The 21,382-nt window shown below is 42.4% G+C and overlaps 1 protein-coding gene across 2 annotated transcripts; it reads right to left on the reverse strand.

The window, feature by feature from the left end:
* Nucleotides 1–1,257: 1,257 nt before the first annotated feature.
* vwf (von Willebrand factor) lies at nt 1,258–19,413 on the reverse strand. 2 transcript variants are annotated; one of them, XM_037978293.1, is made up of 53 exons: nt 19,213–19,413; nt 19,045–19,096; nt 18,796–18,939; nt 18,485–18,587; nt 18,180–18,388; nt 17,847–17,965; nt 17,235–17,454; nt 17,030–17,152; nt 16,835–16,946; nt 16,710–16,756; nt 16,487–16,623; nt 16,211–16,349; nt 15,857–15,957; nt 15,572–15,767; nt 15,262–15,477; nt 14,129–14,375; nt 13,937–14,031; nt 13,616–13,767; nt 13,430–13,533; nt 13,217–13,355; nt 12,985–13,119; nt 12,486–12,632; nt 12,254–12,394; nt 11,975–12,073; nt 11,746–11,902; nt 11,189–11,356; nt 10,941–11,076; nt 10,536–10,845; nt 8,916–10,056; nt 8,731–8,835; nt 8,178–8,321; nt 7,962–8,105; nt 7,719–7,883; nt 7,532–7,578; nt 7,276–7,453; nt 6,878–7,119; nt 6,610–6,799; nt 6,139–6,480; nt 5,804–6,039; nt 5,495–5,597; nt 5,327–5,398; nt 4,731–4,835; nt 4,417–4,622; nt 4,190–4,339; nt 4,000–4,116; nt 3,687–3,867; nt 3,153–3,193; nt 2,935–3,051; nt 2,562–2,660; nt 1,940–2,068; nt 1,813–1,852; nt 1,639–1,736; nt 1,258–1,503 (listed from the first exon to the last, which is right to left on the reverse strand). In XM_037978293.1, the coding sequence occupies exons 1-53, from the start codon at nt 19,216–19,218 to the stop codon at nt 1,318–1,320; spliced, it is 8,532 nt and encodes a 2,843-aa protein (XP_037834221.1). In that variant the 5' UTR covers nt 19,219–19,413; the 3' UTR covers nt 1,258–1,317. The 2 variants fall into 2 exon arrangements, with proteins under 2 accessions (XP_037834221.1, XP_017261520.1); XM_017406031.3 differs by having other exon boundaries at nt 17,844–17,965.
* Between the last annotated feature and the right edge of the window lie 1,969 nt (nt 19,414–21,382).

Consider the following 21,382-nt stretch of genomic DNA (forward strand, 5'->3'; position numbering starts at 1 on the left):
CAGACAAACAACCATTCATGCTCTCACACCTAAGGACAATTTTAGAGTTACTAATTAACCTGACATGCATGTTTTTAGTCTGTAGGAGGAAACCAGAGTACCTGCAGGTCAGAAGACGATCCTGCCTTCTTGCTGGGAGCCAACAGCTTTAACGCTACGCCGCTGTTCCATCCTAAAAACAACCATCTCATCAAAATCATCAGACTTCTCCCGTCCCAAACGGCTCTTCCATGGACATCGTCTTTGTTGACCTATTTTCAGCCACTTCGGCTTATTGCTAATAAACAATAAACCAACACTACCAAAAACACAACCTCCTTGGCAGAGCTAAAAACCCAACTGATAATGAGGAAAATAAGACAAAATATGGGTGAAATGGAGGGATGCAACTTTAACTGGTCAAAGTAATGTAATCAATGAGCTCTGCTTAAAATCCCAAAACAGTTAAAATAAATTCAACACACACACATATCTCTAATTCCACTTTTATACATGAAAAACACCATTCCCCCCAGTCAAAATTGATATGAATGATGTCCAAAATAACCTTTCTAGTAGTAAAATTATGTTTTACGGTCTTCACAGCTGGGACTGTATAATAGGGGAAAAAAATTATTTCTAAAAATCTGTGAACATTTAAAGTGGTCATTTTGTTTTTCGATGTTTATTGTAGATATTTCTTCTTCTTCTTCGTCATTTTTCACATCCGTGTGTTTTGGGTTAGGGTTAGGGTTAGCTCCAGATATCTACAAGTACGTAGCTTCTATCCAGAAAAAACATAGAGAATATCTGAAATAAAACTCTTCCCAGGAGAAATTTCCATTTCAGATATGTACAATATAGACATCATTGTAGAATTAGTACTGAGTTGTGGTTAGCTGTTTTTAAGAGCCTTTTTAACTAATATGTTATAAATCTGCTTGCCATAAGTAGCTGAAAGTGGTTGAAAATAATATAATTCTGACAAAAATGTAGTGTAATAAAAGTAGAGCAGCTTGTAATGATTTTTTAAAGCAATGTAAGAGATTGCCACCTCCATATTAGGATGCTTATTTGATTAAACAGCAATTTGACTTTATTAGTAATTACTAATATCTTGTTTAACAAATATCAATCACACCAAACATAATTTTTTACAAACATACTGTATTTCAAAAAGAGCTTTCAGATTACCCGAACACATAGATGTGAAGCTTGCAGAAACTGTTATGTGTGTTTTATTGGTATTTGTGTAGTTATTTCTTTTTAATGGGTACATTTTGCTTGGATAAACAGAAAGCATCAACCTTTATAAGCTCTCTTTTTTTTTTTTTTTGTTCAGGTGCAGTGTTTGGACACACAGTCACATGCAGTCACGGACAGGACAGTGTGTTGGCTGCGAGTGCCGTTGGCACACAGGACGGGCACGCCGAGAGGCTCCGTCCCCACCGCGGCGCAACACACACACTCCTGCTCCACGGCGGCTGTCTGCAGGGAGTACATGGACTTACTGCGACACTTGCCCTGAAAGACAAACAAGCAGACAGAGGGACGCGGATAGAAAGGGTGGCGTCGTGAGCAACAGTGCTGCGATTTCTGAAATTTAGAGGCTCATTCTGTTGAAAACTCAGGAGCGTTCGCACGGATGTTGCTTCTTACCTCACAGTAGTGCAGCTCGATCGGTTGCTCCGACTGGCAGTCGTCCACTTTGACGTAGTCCAACGTTCCCACAGTCCTCCGACACTCAGGCTCGGTACCTTCACAAATACACGCATCTTTATTAAAATATCAGCGGCAACATTTTCGCATAATCACACACATTTCCTCGCTTACACGTCTCACAGCAGGTCTTTCCAATCTGGCTGACTTTCCCCTGTGACGAAACATCCAACAGGAATAATAATTAAAATGCAAATTGTTGGGAAGCGTGCAAACATTGTGAGAGTCCTGAAAACTGTACCCCCTGATCCAGGCAGGCTTGGCGGTTAAAAGGAGGGCAGGTGGTCACTCTGGTCTCCAAGACCAGCTCTCCTCTGCTGTTGACACCACAAGTGTACAAGTTGCAGCCGTCCTCACTAGTCGAGTTGACCTGACGTTGGACACACACAGGTGAGTGAATAGATCTGCTCTTCCTCTCCTCTTTCCTGAGTCCTCCCATCTGTGACAACTATCTTTAAGGATGTCTTAAACAATAAAAACCTAACTAAGGAATGAGGAATGGGAAGAAAAGTGACCTGAAAAAGAAGCTGCAAGAATATCGCTTGTGAAAAGTCCCTGCTGGACCCGTGGCCTGTGAAAGGACCGTAAAACTAAAATATGAGTCGTGAGAAACGTTTTAAAGCTAAGTTGGCAGGGATTTTACAACGCAGTGGTAGGCTCTGAGATCACTTCCTCTTGTCTCTTTCTTGCCTCCCCACTTACATTTCAGCATTATAGACAAAACTAATCAAACCATGTCTCCTTTTTTGCATCATAATGTGTAGCACGGACACTGTTGCCATGACAACACCTGTAATAACGTGATCCGTAACATCATTACAGGTTTTCTGAGCAAGGCATCATCTACTCTGTAAAGCACCCACTTGCACACTGATGAGTTTTCCATCTGGGGTTTGTGTGAAGCAGGCGGTGGCAACACAGCGGCCACAGCAACTCCCTTCCTCCTTCTGCATTGTGTATCCCTGAAAAACATCGGGTTCATTGTTAGCTTATGTATAGGGAGACGTCAAAAGAAAAATGGAAAGCACAAATTTCCCTGAAAAATTTTATTTGTGAACAAAGTAAACGATGGAAAGTCCTAGCCTCATTTATAAAGCAAGAGCAGAGAAGTATTGTAGTCTAAGCATTAGAGCATCTTTGATAAAAAGGATGGATGTATTGAATTTATCAATAAGTTATGGAGGAGGAAGGGAAATGCTAATGGTCAAGATGGAAAATATTGATGTGATGACGTACCCTGGGGCAACGTGGACAGCTGGTTTGTTTGCAGGATAGTTTATATTTTGTCACCGGACCAATCTGCACTGTACACTCACAGTGGGTGCAAGGATCCACCATCATTCTCTCCCCCGCCTGCACGAACACATAAACAGTACTCAAAGGCAAGGCGCAGATGGTACCAAATACATTTCCCTCTTGTAAGAAAGTAACTTCTACTTCTCTGAATGACTTACTCCTATCACAGTGTGATTGAGAATACAGGCGTCCATAGGAGCTGAACAGAGAGGAGCAGAAATATTTGTTATCATCAGGTTTTAAACTCGAGCTCTTTCAGAAGGTCACCTAAGGGCAACTAGCTGTAAAGTGGCAGCAGCTTGATAGAGACATCTGCTGGATAAACTCTGCAACTGCAACTCAAGCATTGATGGGAGTCACCACAGTGAAAGCTTAACAAAATAAAATTAAATTCAAGGAATGAAGAAGACAAAATGTTGTGATGAGCTTGAGCGCACCACCTTTCATGACAGAGTTTTAGATTAAAATTCTCTCGTGTTGAGAAATGATAGAGTTGTAGCTGTTTTGGTCAAACTTTTAAACTTTTTGTGTAATCTCATGCTAAATCGCAAGATGTCACACTCGAAGTACGGCTCTCAGCTACCTTTGCCTTTGACTGTCGACGCTGGCAAATGACTTATTTTCTACTCTGGTGTTTCCAGTTTCTGTTTTCTTGTTCGAGTAAATGCATGTGTGTGTGTGTGTGTGTTTACCACAGTGGCAGCGGGGGCAGCAGTCCTGGGTGTCGCAGCGGAGCTCGGTTCCCAGCGGGCAGATCGGAGTGTCCATATTGGCACAGCTGACGTTGGTCGGAGAGATGAACACCTCATCTTTCACTTTCAGACACTGGTGCAAGACACATTTATCATGTGGGGACTGCCACACTTCACCCACCTAAACACAGAGTCAGAGATGAGAATGAGATCAGCTAAGACAAATGACAGCTTTTACAGAATACAAATATCCTTCTCTGAGAAGGACAACTGTCAGAAACTCGTAGATAAAAAGAACGTTTTAAAGTCATACATGTCTGAGTTTTCCCCCGGTGAGCATGTCTCCTGTCATCTCTCCCTCTGTCTCCACACAGCTGGTTCGTGTGCACTTTCCACAGCAGTCTCCTTTCATTTGAGTGTATTCTGAGCCCTGAAATATGTGAAAAAAGGTTAATTATTTATTATTTATTGTGTGCAAATGTCCATATTTGACGACGTCTCACCAGAGGGCAGTTCTGATCGCACACAGGGGGTTTACACTGCGCCACATGAAGCGATGTGTCTTTGTCCTGCAGTTCAGTGCACGTGCATTTCTCACACCCTTCCTCCCACTGGCTTCCCACAGGATGAACGACGCCACCGACAACACACACCTGGAGGCACAACACGGGACACGCGGTAAATCCAGCAGCACGGGTGGAAGTGTTGCGCTCAGAGTTTAAACCCTCACCTTGTCAGGCTGGCAGTGGACATCCGTGCAGCCGCAGTCGTTGGTAGAGGAGGATGTGACAAACCCAGCGGGGCAGGTGTGGGTGGAGTTCTTGCAGCTGCATGTGCACTCAAGCTCATCACAACATTTTGTCATCTTCACTGTCAGCTTGCGATGTGCTGGGCATACGGGAGGAACTTGAAGGGCACACTCTTCCTTTTTGCACACTGAGGCAGAAAAAAAAATATGAAAGAGAATATAATATATGTAGATGTGCTTTGTTTTCTGCTTGCATGCGTTCAACAGGAGGAAGCAGAGCTCAAACATCAGCCTACCACACTCGTGAACGGGCTGACACTCGCCGGGGTTTTTCAGCACCACAGTTTGACCGTCCTCACAGCGGGGCACTTCGGGCAGATCACAGCTCACAAGATCACACACTGGAGTTATAAAAGGAGCCAGGTTAGCAACATTTACGCTTGGGAAACTCTATACACAGAACTTTCTTACAACGTTATGACACAAAATACTACCTAATAAGTAAAGATACTCATTGCAACGTAATAAAGACCATTTTAAAAAAAATCACAAAGTATGATACAAAATCTTCTCAATGTTTTTTTTCTAATACTGATGGTTAATATGTCCTTAAAATAAGAATTGTTAGCAAAATTTGTGATCTGATGCCAACTACAGTGTGTTTGTTTATCTACTGAAACAACTGAAGTGACTGAAAAAAGGCAACAATGGCAACATTAGGATGAAAAATATCAACAGTTTTGATTGGATTGTTTGTATTTACGTTCAGATTTGTAGAGTTTGTGTTTGTTTAAAAAAATAAATCTGTTCTTTATTTCATCTAATGAGGCTACTGAAACATTAAAGCCAAAAATAAAAACTTGCGATAATTATTATGAATATATTTACATACCACACTCATACTCAGGGCAGCACTTGGATCCTTTCTTCTCCTTCAAGATCTCACAGGGTCCACATACTGGAGCTGAAAACACACACACACACACACACACACACACACATGAGAGCAGAAACTTGGATGCAACACCTAAAACAAGAACAACAGAAAAATGAGGCCAACCTTGGATGTCATTGCAGGGCCTGGCGGTGCAGTTGATGCGTTGTTGGTCCAAACACATGCAAATCATACATGGGTTGTCCTCTGACACCCAACTCTGCATATACTGTACAAACAGGGGGAAAAAAAAAATGGTGCTGTCAATGCAGCCTTTGGTCAAACCAGAATTAAACACCAGAGGGCAGTCACATCACATTTTGTTGCAAAACACTAATTGTAATTTTATTCTCAGTAATGTGTTTAAGCATCTTAATTTAGATTTTGCATCATTCCTTCACAACTCAGACACAAGCCAGTTTTTTTTTGTCTCACTCTATATGTGTGTCCTCGATGGTCAACACACTGCCCACATGCTTCTGGTGAGACACACTGTCCGTGATGCAAAAGCGTCCCTCCGGTACAGAAACAGCCTTCAGTAGGTGTGTTCAAACAGGACTCGTTACCCCTGGCAACCGCCAAGTGACCTGGTAATGCCTGTATGCTCCCACAGTCCTCTACACACCCTGTCCGACATGCTTCGTACTCCATGGAACTTGGACAATTGAATGCTGCAACACACACACGCACACAAAAATTGTAACATTAGGATCTAAATTCAGGCAATAACGATATTTCTCCTGGAATGAAAGTTACAGACAGTGACTTACGGCAGAGATGGGGGCTTCTCCAGTTCACACACACACCTCTTTGTCTACAGGCACGTGCATAAGCAGAAATGATCTCACACACATCTGACTCCTCACACGCCTGCTCTTCACACATGATGAGGAAGAGCTGGACGGCAATGTGGGCGTGGCATGGTTCAAACACCTCAGAACGTAGGGCCTGACACCCCATCACCACTCCAGACATACACACTGCCTTCCCTTTGGGCAGGCACACACCACCTTTTGCAGCCATACTCCAGTCTGCGACGAAGTCCGGCTGGTTGGTGGTTGTGCTGCCATTACGTAAGGAAAGGACTTTACCCTTCTCCTCCCCACAAGCACCTGTGAGAAAGGTATAGACAATACAGCTCAAAGGAAAACAGGCCAAGACCAACAGCGACAGAAAGAGACACTTATCACTTGTGACGTCTTTTTGATAGCTGTAGGCATATGGCACCGTGTTTATGTTACCGCAGAGTCCAGCAGTGTGACCGCTGGCGGCCGAGCTGAGTACTGAGATGGTAAACTCATTGCTTTGGGGAGTAAAACTCAAAACGTAGCCAAGATCTGATTTTAGCTGCAGCATCACTCCTCCGTAGTTCACCAGCTCCATGCCACCAAATCGCCACGGCAACGCAAGCTCTTCCCGATCTATCGTCGCCTGCTCAGAAAAACACATACCGCCACTGTGAATAAGTTTTATACACTCTCATTTAGTAACGAACTAAACGCAGTTTACCGTCATATCATCCTTCAGCATCAGCCTATACTGTCCATGTGTCACCTCCATGGTCTTCATGCAGATTTGGTTGTAGTTTGCTGAGTCTTGACAAGGTCCCAAGTGAAGCTTAACCTCGGAGGTTTGACTGATGTTTTTGCTGATGGTGAAAAGCGTGTAGGAGCACAAACCCTCCCCATCCAGCCTGAGAGCCAAGCCGTCAAACCTCACCACATGGTTGGTGGAGCTTCCCATACACATGCCTGCCAATAAACAGAAAACAGTCCAAAAGGTGATCTATTATTAGAATAGAATGCTGGCTCTTGATATATATATGTTGTTAACAACAGGTGGGCTGTGATGTGCACTTTTTATAGATGGGTTCAGTTTCACTGCCAGAGCTTATTTGATGTACGTACAGGGACACTCCCAGTGGCAGCCGCAGGCCTCCTCAACTCTGACAGGCTGCATGTTGTTTCTGCATGCTGGTGGCTCCAGTTTGTCACAGCTGACTCCGTGATTCTGTACCGTCACTGCTCCACTGGGGTGACACAAGACGGAGTGGCAGCTGTCCGCCAGCATCCATAATTCACCGGGCTGCAACGCACAAATTCCAAAGTAAAACAATTTCAAGTGATTCTGTGATAAATGTGAAAGACTTGGGCCATCACCCACCTTTCTCTCGTTCCCATAATCATCAACACAGACTCCTGGTGGACCAGCTAAAAGCAAAGCACAGAATACTTTCAATTCCTTACTATTATCACAATCAAAAGTGTCATCTATTTTACATTAAATAAAAAAGAAGAACAGGCGTTTTTGCTTCTGACAGGATAAACTCTACATGTGTGTCTGTAAGCACCTCTGCAGATTTTCTCTGTGTAGCTGTTGTCCAAAGTCAGAAATATCCGCAGCTGATCCATGTTGTTGAGGTGCAGAGTGTTGTCCTGGTTGCCATGGTGACCAAGTAGTCTAAGCTCGCTCGTGTCGTAGATCGATCCAACTCCAATGGGGAACACCGACACACCTGAGGGAAAAGCCATGAATGACAGTTACCTTTAGTTACCTGTTACCTTTGTTACCTTTTTAACAACTGCTCAGTTACCTGCTGCCAGTGCCTCGTTCGCTGCCTCTTTGACGTCATCGGTTGATTTATCAGTCACCAGCATCACCACAGCCTTGGCTACACCAACTCTCCGCCCGCTAACAGGTGAGATGGACGTCTGCAAGGCGAATCGCAGCGCAGAACCTGCAGACAGAAACCACAGTGAGTGTGTGTCCCTGCTTTGATGTGTGTGCGTGATAGCTTGTTGTTGACTACCCAGTGCTGAGGCTGCAGAGGCCCTGCTTGGGATGCTCTCCACCAGCTTCAGGAGGTTTGACTTGTTCTGCTGACTCTTCCACGTAAACTCAGCTGTGTTGGTCTCTCCGTACTGAACCAAACTCACTTGAGTGCCATTCAGCCCTGTGTACATAGACATAATCAAATATGTAGATACTGTATTGTTGCTTTGCATTACAAACAAATAAAAAAGACAAGGTGTGTCAAAGATACACAATGCTTCAGGGTTATGGAATCAAAAACCTGAAATGACTAAAATATAAAACAAAATCATTGTGTATGAACTAAAGCTGAAAGTTTTGTTGTTTTCTGGATGCCTTGCATAATTTTTACTTATAAAAGTTCTTATATTTTATATGTAAACTGCCTGCCTCCTGCTTTGCTGCTCGGCATCTGGGTCCTCCACCTCCATGATGTTTTCAACAGTGGAAGACGGAATAACAGAAACCGGGTGGCAACAATAACAAGATAATAAACAGTGCACATTAAAATAAGAATGTAGCGCTGTAATGAAGGGATCAGTTTCACCCACCTATGTCAGACTGACTGATGAAAGCTTTGACAAATGTCTTCATATCCTCAAACTGGTCTCCGGCCTTCAACAGGAACAGCACATCCACAGGCTTCTTACACGGCACTATTTGATTAGTTTTACACATTAGCATGGGTTATGGACTCATACTGAATTGATCGATGAAAACCGGATGGTTTTTGTACCTGTTGGTGGCAGAGTGGAGTGTGTTGGGAAGACCAGGGGGGGCAGTGTAGGGGATCGGGGCCTGACTGTGGTTTGTGTGATGTTGACCACACGATGGACCAGAGTTGTCAGATGGCTGTAGTCAGTCACCATCATCGGTTTGTGAGGGAAGCTGAATGACAGCAAGTCCATTTCACGTACCTTTTGTCCAACACCTATAGGATACACGTGTGTTTGGGTGCTTGATGTTGGTGGATTTGTCACTGTATCGGTAGGTGGGTTTTCTGTCACCAGAAAGACGAGCTGAGGCGTGGTGGGACTGCTTGGTGGTTGGATTGTAGTCATTTCTTGAGCCATACTGACAGCTGCTCCAGTGTTTGTCTTACTTCCACCTCTCCAACGAATCTCCCACAGTCTTTGAATCAAGTCGTGTCTCTGCTGCCTTAGCTCCCACCGACGGATCTCCACTGTGACCGTTACCGAGTACTGAATCACAGTGATGCGGATGAACTCTTTCTCTTCTGAAAGCTGTGATATAACTTCCTCCAGGAAGATTAGAGACTTGTTGAAGTTGGCCTCGCCAACAGAGTCGGAACCTTCCAGAATGAACGTCACGTCTGTGGCTGGAGGGCGGTAAGAGGACAGGGTGGCAACAGGAGATAGGGTAGAGGGTGTAGTGGGAGGCAGAGTGGGGGGGAGACGATGATTTGTCTGTACATGTGAAGTTGTTAAAGGGGTGGTTGTGGTTTTGATAGGTGTTGGTTTTGGAGGTTTTGGCCCCTCAGGCTCCATCCCCAAGGTGCAGAGGTAATCTGTTAAGTCTAAGAGACGTTCAGGAAGCTCTCCTGTGCTGCTCAGCACATAGGCCCGGTTATCTGGATTGGCGCCGGTGATGTCATTAATTTGCTTCATGTCTACCCCTGGACCTAGACCCACTGTCAAAGTGGTGATGGCCTTCTTACGGATCATCTTAACTATGGTACGAACGGGACGAGGGTTACTACTGGCAGTCAGGATGATGGCAACCCGACCAGCATTCTCACGCTTGTTCTTATCATAGATGTTGATGGCTAGATACTTGACAGCCTCGTCCAAGAAGGCTGCATCTCCACCTGTGTAGTGAAGCTCACGTACAGTCTTCTTGAAGAGCCACTTTTGGACCTGCATCCATAAATAAAGCAAAAGAACGAGGAAGCTCAGACAACAAGGCATGAATCCTTTTATGTAGCATATCGCTTTAAAGTATGAACTAAAAGTTATATTATTTAACAGAATGTTTTATGCATCAATTCATATTTGGGCAGCAGTACACATTTTGTTTAGCTGGTAGTTTTCCCATTAGATAACATAGGTGTTGGTCTACAGCACCATTGGGAAGGGGGCTAATATAGCAAGTCAAATTTATCTAGAGGGTTCTTAATGCAAGATAATTACAGTAGCATCATAATGAAGGAGTAAAAGTCTACAGGGGTCTATTAGGGCCATTTAATAGTAAGTGTGCATTTACTCGATTCAGAATTTGTTTTGCAGAAAAACAAACTTATTACTGTTTGCCTATTTTGCACCATTTTATTACAATATGATAAGACCAGATTTTCATTTTTTGAGGAGCAAGTAGTAAAGTTTGTTTGGTCACATACCTGCAGGTCATATGTTTTCACTCCCGAGTGATAAAGCAGCACCGTGGCTCGAGTGTGAGCCGAGCCCATTCGGAACCGTTCCACCACTCCCAGTATGAACTCTTTTGTTGCCTGAAATTCCTCTTCGTTCAGGGCTTCGGAGCCATCCAGTAAGAAAGCCAGATCCATTGCACGATCACACGTGCCCTCGGGCATCAAGGTGGTAAAAGGCACGGTTGTGAAGGTGCCATAAGAAGGTGTTGGTATAGGAGTCGAAAACATGCTGAGTGAAGTGCAATCTTCACAGCTCAGGGAGTTGTTCTCACAGTGGCTTTGGTAAAGACAAAGAAAACAACATAAAGTGAATTCCACAAGTTCTAATAAACAATTCAAATCATCCAAACTTTCAGATATTCTAAGCATTACCATATCTTGCAGTTGTTGGGGTCATCATGGTTCAGGATGACTTTGTTGCCGTGGGAGATTCTCTGACCTTCATGGATACACACCTGACACTGGGAGGGATCCACACATCGCATAGCCACCTCATCCAGAAGCTGACCTAAAACGAATACCAGGAACATCTCATTATTTGTGTGTCTCAGTTCAGTTTATCCTGTGTTGCTTGCGCGCATATTTTGAATCGGGACAGCTGTGTGTCCAGTTTTTGGTACCTGGAGGACAGTTGGCGTGGCAGCCTTCCACACATGTGAGTGAACAGTGGAGTGGATCTGGGTGCTGGCAGGTGACTGGACAGGCAGGACCGCATGCGTTATACCTCCACTGGCATATCTCCTCCCCCACACCTGGGCTCTTAGGGTTCAGCTCCTCACAGCTCATGGCTAGGGGTTTAGTGAAGGTTAAACTAGTTAGTCACTGACACTGGTGCATAATAGGATTCAACATTTGATCATTAGGTTCATAAGCGTAAATAACAGAGATATTTCATTATCTATTCTTTAATTGAAACACCTGTTTAATAAACAGGATTAATAAACTATGGTTAAATAACAGCAAGGCTGAATAACTGTAACAGAAAAACTGATGAATAACAAAATGGGCAAATCTGCATTAATACCCTGATTCTTCCTGTGCGTTCTTATGCACTTTATTTCATAGTCTTCACTGCTTTATGTTACGTGGTTTACAGGGTGTGGTTTACCAGTTTAGTATGATCAAGCTGCCATGATGCCACTTTAACAACAGTCTTGAAGAAATTCTTCACACTCACGACAAAGATTATTGGTTCTCCACACGACGGACAGACCCCTCTCTGAGCAAGCCTGAGAATAGGCCGCGATTACATCACAGAAACATGCACAGTCGCCCACTGACGAGCACGAGCACGCCGCCTCCACGCACATCTCCACATACGGCTCCGCATCCACCTGGAGACGGAGCGGAAAGGTTAAAGGGAAACCCTGCCAGTGGATGTCAGGTGGACTAATGTCGTCATGTACCTGTCTGTTGCATTCTTTGAAGAGGGGACCGGTGATTATACGACACGACTGCTCCACTGTAACCAGCTTCACAATGTTGTCACCGCAGGGAGATGTTATCTAGTAGTTCAAAGAGTTACATGACTGCAAGATTAATCATTTTGACGATATGATGTTGCGTACTGAGTCGGATACAAGTTCACATTTGCAACTCTGCATTGCAGAAATGTTTAACTTTAGAAGTTTTGAAGGTTTATTTGAATAATGGGGAAAAAAAACTTTAATATTCCTTGACATTACCTCTGTTACGTCAGCACAACTGGGAATGACCTTCCAGGAGTTTCCAAAGTGTGATGATTCCACCTCCAGCTGGTTGTTACTGCTCATCAAATCATTGTTGATGTTCCCGTCGAAGTTACCACAAAGACCACACACCGACCCCTTTGCATGACAAAGTAAATGTGACACAAATTTACACGTGTAAAGACATATGAATTAAACAAAGAAAATTCGTGACATAGCACATCTGTACCTTGTAGGAAGCAGAGATGTGAACCAGGATGCGAGTTCCTTTGTCCCAGCTGAGGGAGATGTGTTTCCCCAGCAGAAGGGTGTAAAACTCACCAGACCGGATGATTTCCACCTGTGAACTCTGCTGCACCGGCTTCTTCATCGTCACCTGTGGATGCAATACAACACTACAAAAGGTCAAGTCTCAATATTTTGTCGGAAAATGCTCAGATAGCCAAAATAAAGTAAACAAATGTGTCAAGTATAGATAAAATGTGCCCTACATTTGATGACAGGCATATAGGCAGATGCTGACTGTATGCAATTTGTAATTTTTTCATGTAAAACCACAGAGTTAACATTCATGAGAACACATCCCCATTTTTACTGGGTAGAAATATAAATATTTTTTGTTTACAAGGCTGTGCAATTTGAATATATTAGTTACTGGAATTCAGTTTATTTGTGACACAGTTAACAACAAACTGTAGCTAAACACATTTTGTGGCTTTGTGCATCACCTCTCCATGTTGCATTACAATCAGCCCACCCTGGTAGAAGACTGTGATTGCTTTCGCACAACGATGGCCCACAATACCACAAGCTTCATTTTCCACCAACACTCTGAAGGAACCGTCCTCTCCATGACACATGTCCTTTTCATTGAGAAGTAAAAAAAAAACATATTCATAAACACCATCTCATTGAGTAGTCACCATTGGAACTGGTTATAGAACTTTTTTAAAATTATACCTGGACCAGGACATATTGGCAAAGACCAGGGAAGGAGTACTTGAGGCCATCAAACGTGATGTAATGCCCCTCCCCCACAGTGCGGCACACACCGTCACACAGCCTCTCTGTGCAGTGCCACTTCCTGTTCTCACACACACTGCAAAACCACGAAAGGAGATATGAAAACACGAAAGGAGATATTTTGCTGCGCATGCAAAACCGACATTTTACCAGGTGTTGCAGTCAACGCTGATAGTCTGTCCTGCTGCGTACGGCCTGTTGTTATGGTAACAGGGACACTGCTTTGGTTTAATGCAGTCTCTGCGGTGACGTACCTGAAATCAATCCATTAATCAATCACATTGCTCTTGCTGAGGCATTTGCTGTTTAACAAACTCAGCGTAACACACCACTTACAGTGCCTGGTGGACAGAGGCAGCCGGGCATGCAGGCGAGACTGACACAAGGAAGGTCCAAGTTCTGGCAGGTCCTGGCACACTCCAGGCCCTTTTCACCTGGATTACACTCTGTACGAATAAGGGGAGGCGGACACTGCGCTGATCGCCGATCTGCAAAAACACAGATATGTCATTTAGTTAGAGGATATATGCCACTTATCTGGAATTATAACAATAAAAATAAGCCTAAAGACAAGTGGAAAAATACCACATGAATATAAGTTGCAATAGGAAAAAAAAAAAGAAAAGTTGGAAGTTCATGTAAACAGAACAATTATACCTCTGGATGGGACAGTGTCATCGTCATAGAAGAGATCAGACAGAAATGAAGTCGATTCAGTGGAGCTGCAGTGCATTGAGCCTTTCTCACAGTAGCTACAGACACAAAAACAAACACCAAAGAGAGCAGTGAAGTCAGAAAACCCAACATGATTACAGGACAGTTTCTGCATACTGATGCACAGTCACGCACCAGATGCTGTTGTGATCCGCGTAGACGTCGTTAGGCTGGTAGATCTGTCCATCATGCAGGCAGGAGCACAAATCGGCTGTCACACATTCTCCAGAGGCGCTCAGGTACTTCCCAGGAGGACAGAAACAGCCCTCCTCACACACCCTCTCCTCCTGACAGCCAGGCTCTGGCTCGGACAGACCACGGCACGTCCGGTCACATGAACTCCCACAGGCCTCGTAGACCTGACCTCTGGAGCATTGCATCTCTGACGTCAACACATCACAGCAGAGTCAGATTAGATTAGATTTTTGTTTCTATAACAACTGTCTTACTTTAAGCAAAACAAAGAATAGGTTGGTATTTTATAAGTTCAGATGTTATCCAGTCAAGAACCTGATGAATAAACAAATAAATAGTGGGCCAAAAAAATCCTGACAAACCAAGACGCTAAGTTTTAATCAGCATCCCTTGACCCAAATATTTATTCATTTGGAGGAATTACATCCTAAATTTGCAGAGTTGCCGTCAGCTTAAAAATTCTGCACAATATCTTTTACTGCCATAGTTTTTGGTTTATGTTTTATTTTGTATTATGCACTTTTTTGTTATTGTGACTTTTATTTTGAAAAGCTAAAGTCGGAAGTGCAATCCAGAATGTTCGTTAGGCACAAAGGGAAAGAAGTACATGGCATGAAGACATGATATTAGCAAGTGGTTCCAAGTAATTTAAGTTTAAGAATTTTTTGTTTTCGCTCTCATTTCTACCTCACAGGAACGGTCAGCCAGTGAGTTCGACGGTGGTGTTGTGTCAGTGGCAACGGAAGATAAATATTGTGGAAAGGCTTGCATTAAAGTTGACTAAACACCAGCAGTAACGAGCTCTTTATTAAGACCAAGAGGTGGAAGTGATAATATCTCCAAAATGACTAGGTGTGAATTCTCAAATGAAAATCAGAAAGATGACAAAAAGAGGGTTAAATCTGACTTCATCATCTATAATATCTAACAAAAGTAAAGGTTACACAGGCAGTGAATTAGTTTGCTCCCAAAATGTCCAATGCACAGCTAACATGTACTATCTAGTCTAAAAGTTGTAATTGAGCGCTGGTTTTATTGGTGTGTGTACTCAATCAGCTGTGACAGAGAGTTACCGCAGAGCGAAGGAGCCCTCCAGTTGAGCAGCACTCCTTTTGCAGAACAGGCAGCAGCATAAGCAGCCAGAGCCAAGCAGAGGCACTCCTCGCCGTCCCCACAAGCGCACACATCGTAACGGCAAAACCGCCTGAACGGACCCGGGTTCACCAGAAAGTGGCACGGACTGAACACGTCTGACATCATCACTGTGCACGCCTCTTCGGCGAAACGCACTGAAATCATAAAGAATCGTAGGTTGATGGTTTGACATTTTTATCTGTTTATTTTTTGTTGTTTTTTTTTACTTTATGTATATGCAGAGGATACCTCTCTTTGGGTTAATGGCACACGGATCAGTCTGCTGCTTGTGTGTAGATTCACAGTCTCCATTGATCCTCCAAGCTTGACCAAACGCCTGAGGACTTGCCTCAACCAGTCCAGAACCAGACAGGAAGTCATCGCCATGGTTACCATTGTAGTTCCCACAGAGACCACAGGTCTGCCCTGCCCATCGGGGTCCCAGCTAGGGAGGGTTACAGAATTCAGAGGTGTTGGCTGATTTATGATTCAAATCGGTTTAATGAGAAAGAAACGTTCTGAAATTTGTTCCACCTTCAAAAGCACGCGGCCTCGACCGTTCCAGTCCAGACGGAGGTCATCACCAAACTTCACACGAACAGAAGACTGAACGGACCTTGCAATATGTAAGTGACCTGTAAGATTGCATTCACAAGAGGTAGGCTGTTTAAATAAAAAAACCTGACAAATAAAACTTTAAATAAACAAAAAACACCCTGATGATCTAAATAATGGGCACTGAATAGAGTATCAAAAGTGATCAGTTCTACTTTATTAACACCTGTATGTCTTCACTGTAACATTCATGTTATCTAAAACTTGAAATACAGTTATTTTATTGGTCTCACTTTATATGTACAGTTTACATATAGTTTCAAAATGGCATACCATGATGCATTGGGGTCTGGATGTCCATATTGTTGACAGAAACAAGTCCTCCATGCTTCAGCTTCACTGTCATGTTCTCCAGAGAGGGCAGGCTGAGTGTCACTGAGCGCGTGCAAATGGCGTCCGGATCATCTGCGCACTGACACAACGACCAAAAAACTTTAAATACAATACAAGCAGTGATGAGAGAGAATGGCAAAATTGGTGCAATTTGTCACATTTGTCAAAATTTTTTGATTTCTTTATTAATTGAAAAAAAAGTGAAACATTTATTACCTGTACATTCTCAATTATGACAGAAAACTCGTCATGTGTGCAGTCCTTCGCCAGCAGATACTGACAGTGGCCGGTGAAGGTGAAAAACTTGTTGTCAAAGGTCTTGAAGTGAGACTGGCCAACAACTAAGCACTCCCCTGCACACGGAGAACGAAGTTCAAATGCAGAAATTAGCAACATAAGTAGTCAATCATGTGCAAATAGTCCTGGACATCTGTCTCACCGGGGCAGCCTTCATTGGTACATTCCCAGGATCCGTGGCGACACACGCTTTAGAAACAAGGTATTTAAGAGCAGTGAGACGCTGCGTGTATTTACGTATATCTGTGTATGCTCGTTGTCTCTTACCATGTATTACAGTCCTGAGAGATTGTAGATCCTGGAGGGAAATGTCGTCCCACGTGCGCACAGGAACACTGAGAAACCTCCACACAGCGATTACCATCTAAAACCTTCCCGCCTGAAACGCATACACATGTACAGTTGTGGGTAACCACACTACAACAGAGAGGAGAGTTAGATATACAGGGAGTGAGGGCTTACTGGGACACGTGCAGCCGTCCACACAGTCTTCCTTGCAGACCTCCTGTATGTTGAGACTGTGGCAGGTTGTGGAGCAGGACTTGGTGCATTCACTGTACTGCATGCCAATTGGACACTTGGGAACTGCAGATTGGATACCATATTCCCGACAGATGTCACTTTTAAACCCCTCTTATGACTGCTCTGAAAGATTCGATAAACTTACAGCACTGGCTCTCCTCCAGCCAACCGCGCAGAAGCACCCCGTGAGCGTGGCACGTGCGAGCGTACTCCAACAGGAACGGGCAGTAACAGTCTTCTGCGGCCTTCTGGTCGCAGCGGCAGGCCTCCTCCTGACACAGCAACAGGAACGCCTCAGGAGAGACCAAGTGGGCACAGCGGAGAAACAGGCTGGAGGTCTGCAACACACTACAGCTGGACAAAATCTACACAAACACACACATACAAATATGTATTGTTACTAAAACTAGAAAGCAAAAGCTGAAAACAAATGTAGATTTTTATATTTTTTTGCTCTTTTTTGAATAAAAGTTGAAAAGGTTTTATAATAAGAAGCACTAATTATTGTTGGAAGCATATTTTTTATTTTAATTAAACTGATGGGAAAAAGAACTCCATGAAGTGACAGATTGTAGCATTGATTAGATGAACCACAGCTGGGTGCAGATTACATGCTATATTGTCTCTTTGTGTGTTTATATTTGTCCGTTCTTTCTTTTTCGAAACCAAGACCTTCCTGTCTATATCAGATACGGCATAATGACATTTTTACGAGTGTTCAAAGACATATTTGTATGTGTAAATTGTCTGTTACCACCGCAGTGTCTTTTGTGCTGTTACAGGAATGGGTGGGATTAGAAACCCGTCGACAAGACTGAGCCGCTCCCTTCACAGCCCACGAATTTGCAAAATCGTAACTGTCCTCTGTTAGGAATCCTGCAAACACGGACAAACACAGGCAAATGAGTTGACAGATTTTCCACTTAATCTCATCCTACCACGAATGTCTTATGCTTTCTTTTTCTTTATCTTTTCCTGCACCGAGTAGCTACTCTTCCTGTTGCTGTGAGCTTGTGACTTAAATCATTTCCTAGATTCCAGTGAACTCCCCCTTGTCCAACACTCACATACCCAGTGTTGATGCGCTTACCCTCCTGAGCAGTGTATTCATCAGCGGAGACAGCGTTGAAGTTGCCACAGAGGCCACAGGTGTAATTGGTGTGGCGTTTGGCCAGCGTCAGGGCGATGTTGGCTGCATTGTCAATGGTGACGGTGAAGCCAAACTCCTCACTCCAGAGTTTATAAAAACCCAGCTCTGAGCCCACAAACACACCATGAGATGCATAAGGCAAAGACAGTCTGCAAGAGAAGGAACAGAAAACACAGGTTCTTCATAACCTTTTTAAATCCACACAGACTTTATGACGTCTGTGAAGTTAATTTAGTTTTGTTTACATTTTTTCTCCTTGTGAAAGCCGTCCATCCACAGATAGGTGCAACTCAAAGGATTCGCCCAGAAACAATGTGACCCCTGTTCTTTTGCCATGACGAAAGTCACCTGTAGATCCAAAGCACAGTTTTGCAACAGTGATACTGCTGTAACAAAGTGAAACAAGACTGGATAGTGACCGCAAAGTTTTACAATAACTAAAGTAATCTGGTCTTTTATTCTGATTCAGTGTGACAGTGGCTATGCCCTGGACTACAGAGAGAAGTGTTACACTCAATGAGAGATAAATAAATCTGTTAGTCTGTGTGAGACTCACCCAGCAGAGTGAAGGAGTGATGGTTACAGTCTCCGGCCAGAAGGTAGCTGCAGTCTCCAGGAAACTCGTATAAAACTCCATCAAAGGTGTGAATGTGATGTCGTCCAAACAGACTGCATCTCCCCATTGTTCCTGCTACGCAAGCTGGACACACACCAACATCTTAATGAGTGTAAAAAGTAAGGCTAGAACCAATATACCACGTTACAACCAGAGAAAAATGTCAGAGTTAAAAATAACAGCATTCACCTGTTAAATGCAGGAAGATGCAAATTGTTTGCAGATACCTCTTCATACACACCTGAAACACACAGATATATGAAAAAAAACACAAAGATGTCACCATCCTGTGATGCATTCTGTTACTGTAAAAAAAAACAACTTCTCTTTAGATTTCCAAACTCAAAAAAGTCCTACCTCCATGGCTCAGAAATCCAGAAACAGACAAAAACACTTGGAAAAATCAGAAAATCCACATTCGGACCTCACATAATCAGTGGATTAAGGCGTGGAGTGAAGATCTAACATTTTCCAAACCTTCATGTGTGCCGAAAGATCTTCGGCCACACTGGAAGCTCTATTTTATATCACAGCATAACCCCCCCCCATACCCTGCGCAGTTGTCAAGCATTTTTTCCTAAAGGGCACTTCCCTCAACAGCTTATGTCAAGAAGGAGTATCATTCTGTCCTCAGCTTGGCTCCCGCAGACTGACAACATCAAACACACTCAGCAGGACAATGCCAGGATGTGCCCACTGATCGCCGGGCTGAGTGATTAGTGCACACAAACGTATCTGTATCCACGCCAACCCAAACAATTCTTGTGGAAAAAACACTTTTACCAGAGATATCTCACGCAATAACATGTCGCCTGTGTTGCCACATGTGAAACACACTGAACCGAAACTGCACACACACACACTGGGAACAAGGGCTGACCAACACATCCAGGTAAAAAAAAAAAAGATGCGATCATCAAAAAGAAAGGGAAATAAAAACGTCTGTCACAGTGTCTCAAATATAAATATTTTCTTGTTCCTTTTTCTGAAACATCCATAATATTTATCCAGTTTTGTTCTCTAGCAGCTTATCAAAAACCTCAGTATAAATCTTGGCAAAAAACTAGACACATAGAGGTCATATTTTATCTACTTAAGGCATCTGCAACCTTTTTTTTTTATCAAAAGGGCCATTTTCCCCCCTCTTTCACATTAAATTAAATTTGTCCAGAGCTGTAAAACCCTCTTGAAGGTTGAAATAAAGACAAAATGAATGCAATAAGACTACTTTTTATCATTAAGTGTTATATAAATACTACATATAAAAAAATTAGTTTGTTAAACTTTGAAGTTAAAGAACTAAGATAAACTGTTAACACTTATCGGTATTTTTACATTTTAGGACAAAGAAAAAGAAAACTTTTGTGAAGAGGATAGAACATTATGTCTTTAACCCCAGAATTACGGAGGTCTGTGTGAGTTTCTTACTATATTGGTAGAAATGTAATAAGTAGCATACTTTGAAATATCAAAGCATAAATTTGCATCTTGGTAGATTATTTGAGAAAACACACAAAAAATAGGACAGTTTGTTGGACATTCGATTTTCAGAAAAAACTACTGAAACTTTCATTTACTTATAATTTTATTAGGTTTTTATAAAATACAAGCCTTTACTTCTATTTATTATTGTTCTGAGAATGACTTGCCAAATTTATGCCTGATAATAATAATAATAATAATAATAATAATAATAATAATAATAATAATAATAATAATAATAATAATAATAATAGTTTACATTATGTTTCTAAAAGACATTTGCAAGTAGAAGCGTATTAAGATTAAATTATTCTGGACCAAGAATTGAGCCTTGGGGTACTCCAAGAGCAACACATTGTTAAAAATGCAATAACCAATGGACATAAAGGGTCACTTCTCTCTAATATATGTTGTTTACCAACTAAAACCTGGTCCAGGAAAGCTAACCCAATTTTCCTACCTGCCCCCCAAATTCCATTTTCAACAGTTTCAGAAGCAGTGCTGAAAATAAAAAGCAGTTCTTTAATTTATTTTAAATTCTTTCATAATCAGTTTTTGCAGGTAATGTTCAGCTTTAATAAGAGCAGTTATTAGCTTGTTTTAAAAGTTTTATGTTTCATGCTTTCTTTCTTCTATCTGTTGTATGATTCATACTCAGTAATTGTGTTTTCTTGCTGTGTACAGCCCCTTGGTCATTTCTGTGTTTTGAAAGGGCATTTTAACTAAAACAGATTTGATTTAGACTGACTCAGTGATGTTGATAGATATGGTGCGCCGTTTGTAAAGGAGCTTGTGCTCAAAATTCATGCCTAAATTTTGTCACATTTAGCTTCAAACACTGTTTTAAAATGTAGTGTTGATTTTCTGATGTCACTTTTTACAACATTTAGCTAATTACATGTAATTGTTACAGCTAATTGCTAAATATAAATCTAAATGCTAAATGTTAAATCTAAATGTTAAATGTTAAATCTAAATGTTAAATGTTAAATCTAAATATTATATGTTAAATCTAAATGTTAAATGTTAAATCTAAATGTTAAAT

Source organism: Kryptolebias marmoratus, linkage group LG11 (assembly GCF_001649575.2).
Source record: "Kryptolebias marmoratus isolate JLee-2015 linkage group LG11, ASM164957v2, whole genome shotgun sequence".
Taxonomy (NCBI): domain Eukaryota; kingdom Metazoa; phylum Chordata; class Actinopteri; order Cyprinodontiformes; family Rivulidae; genus Kryptolebias; species Kryptolebias marmoratus.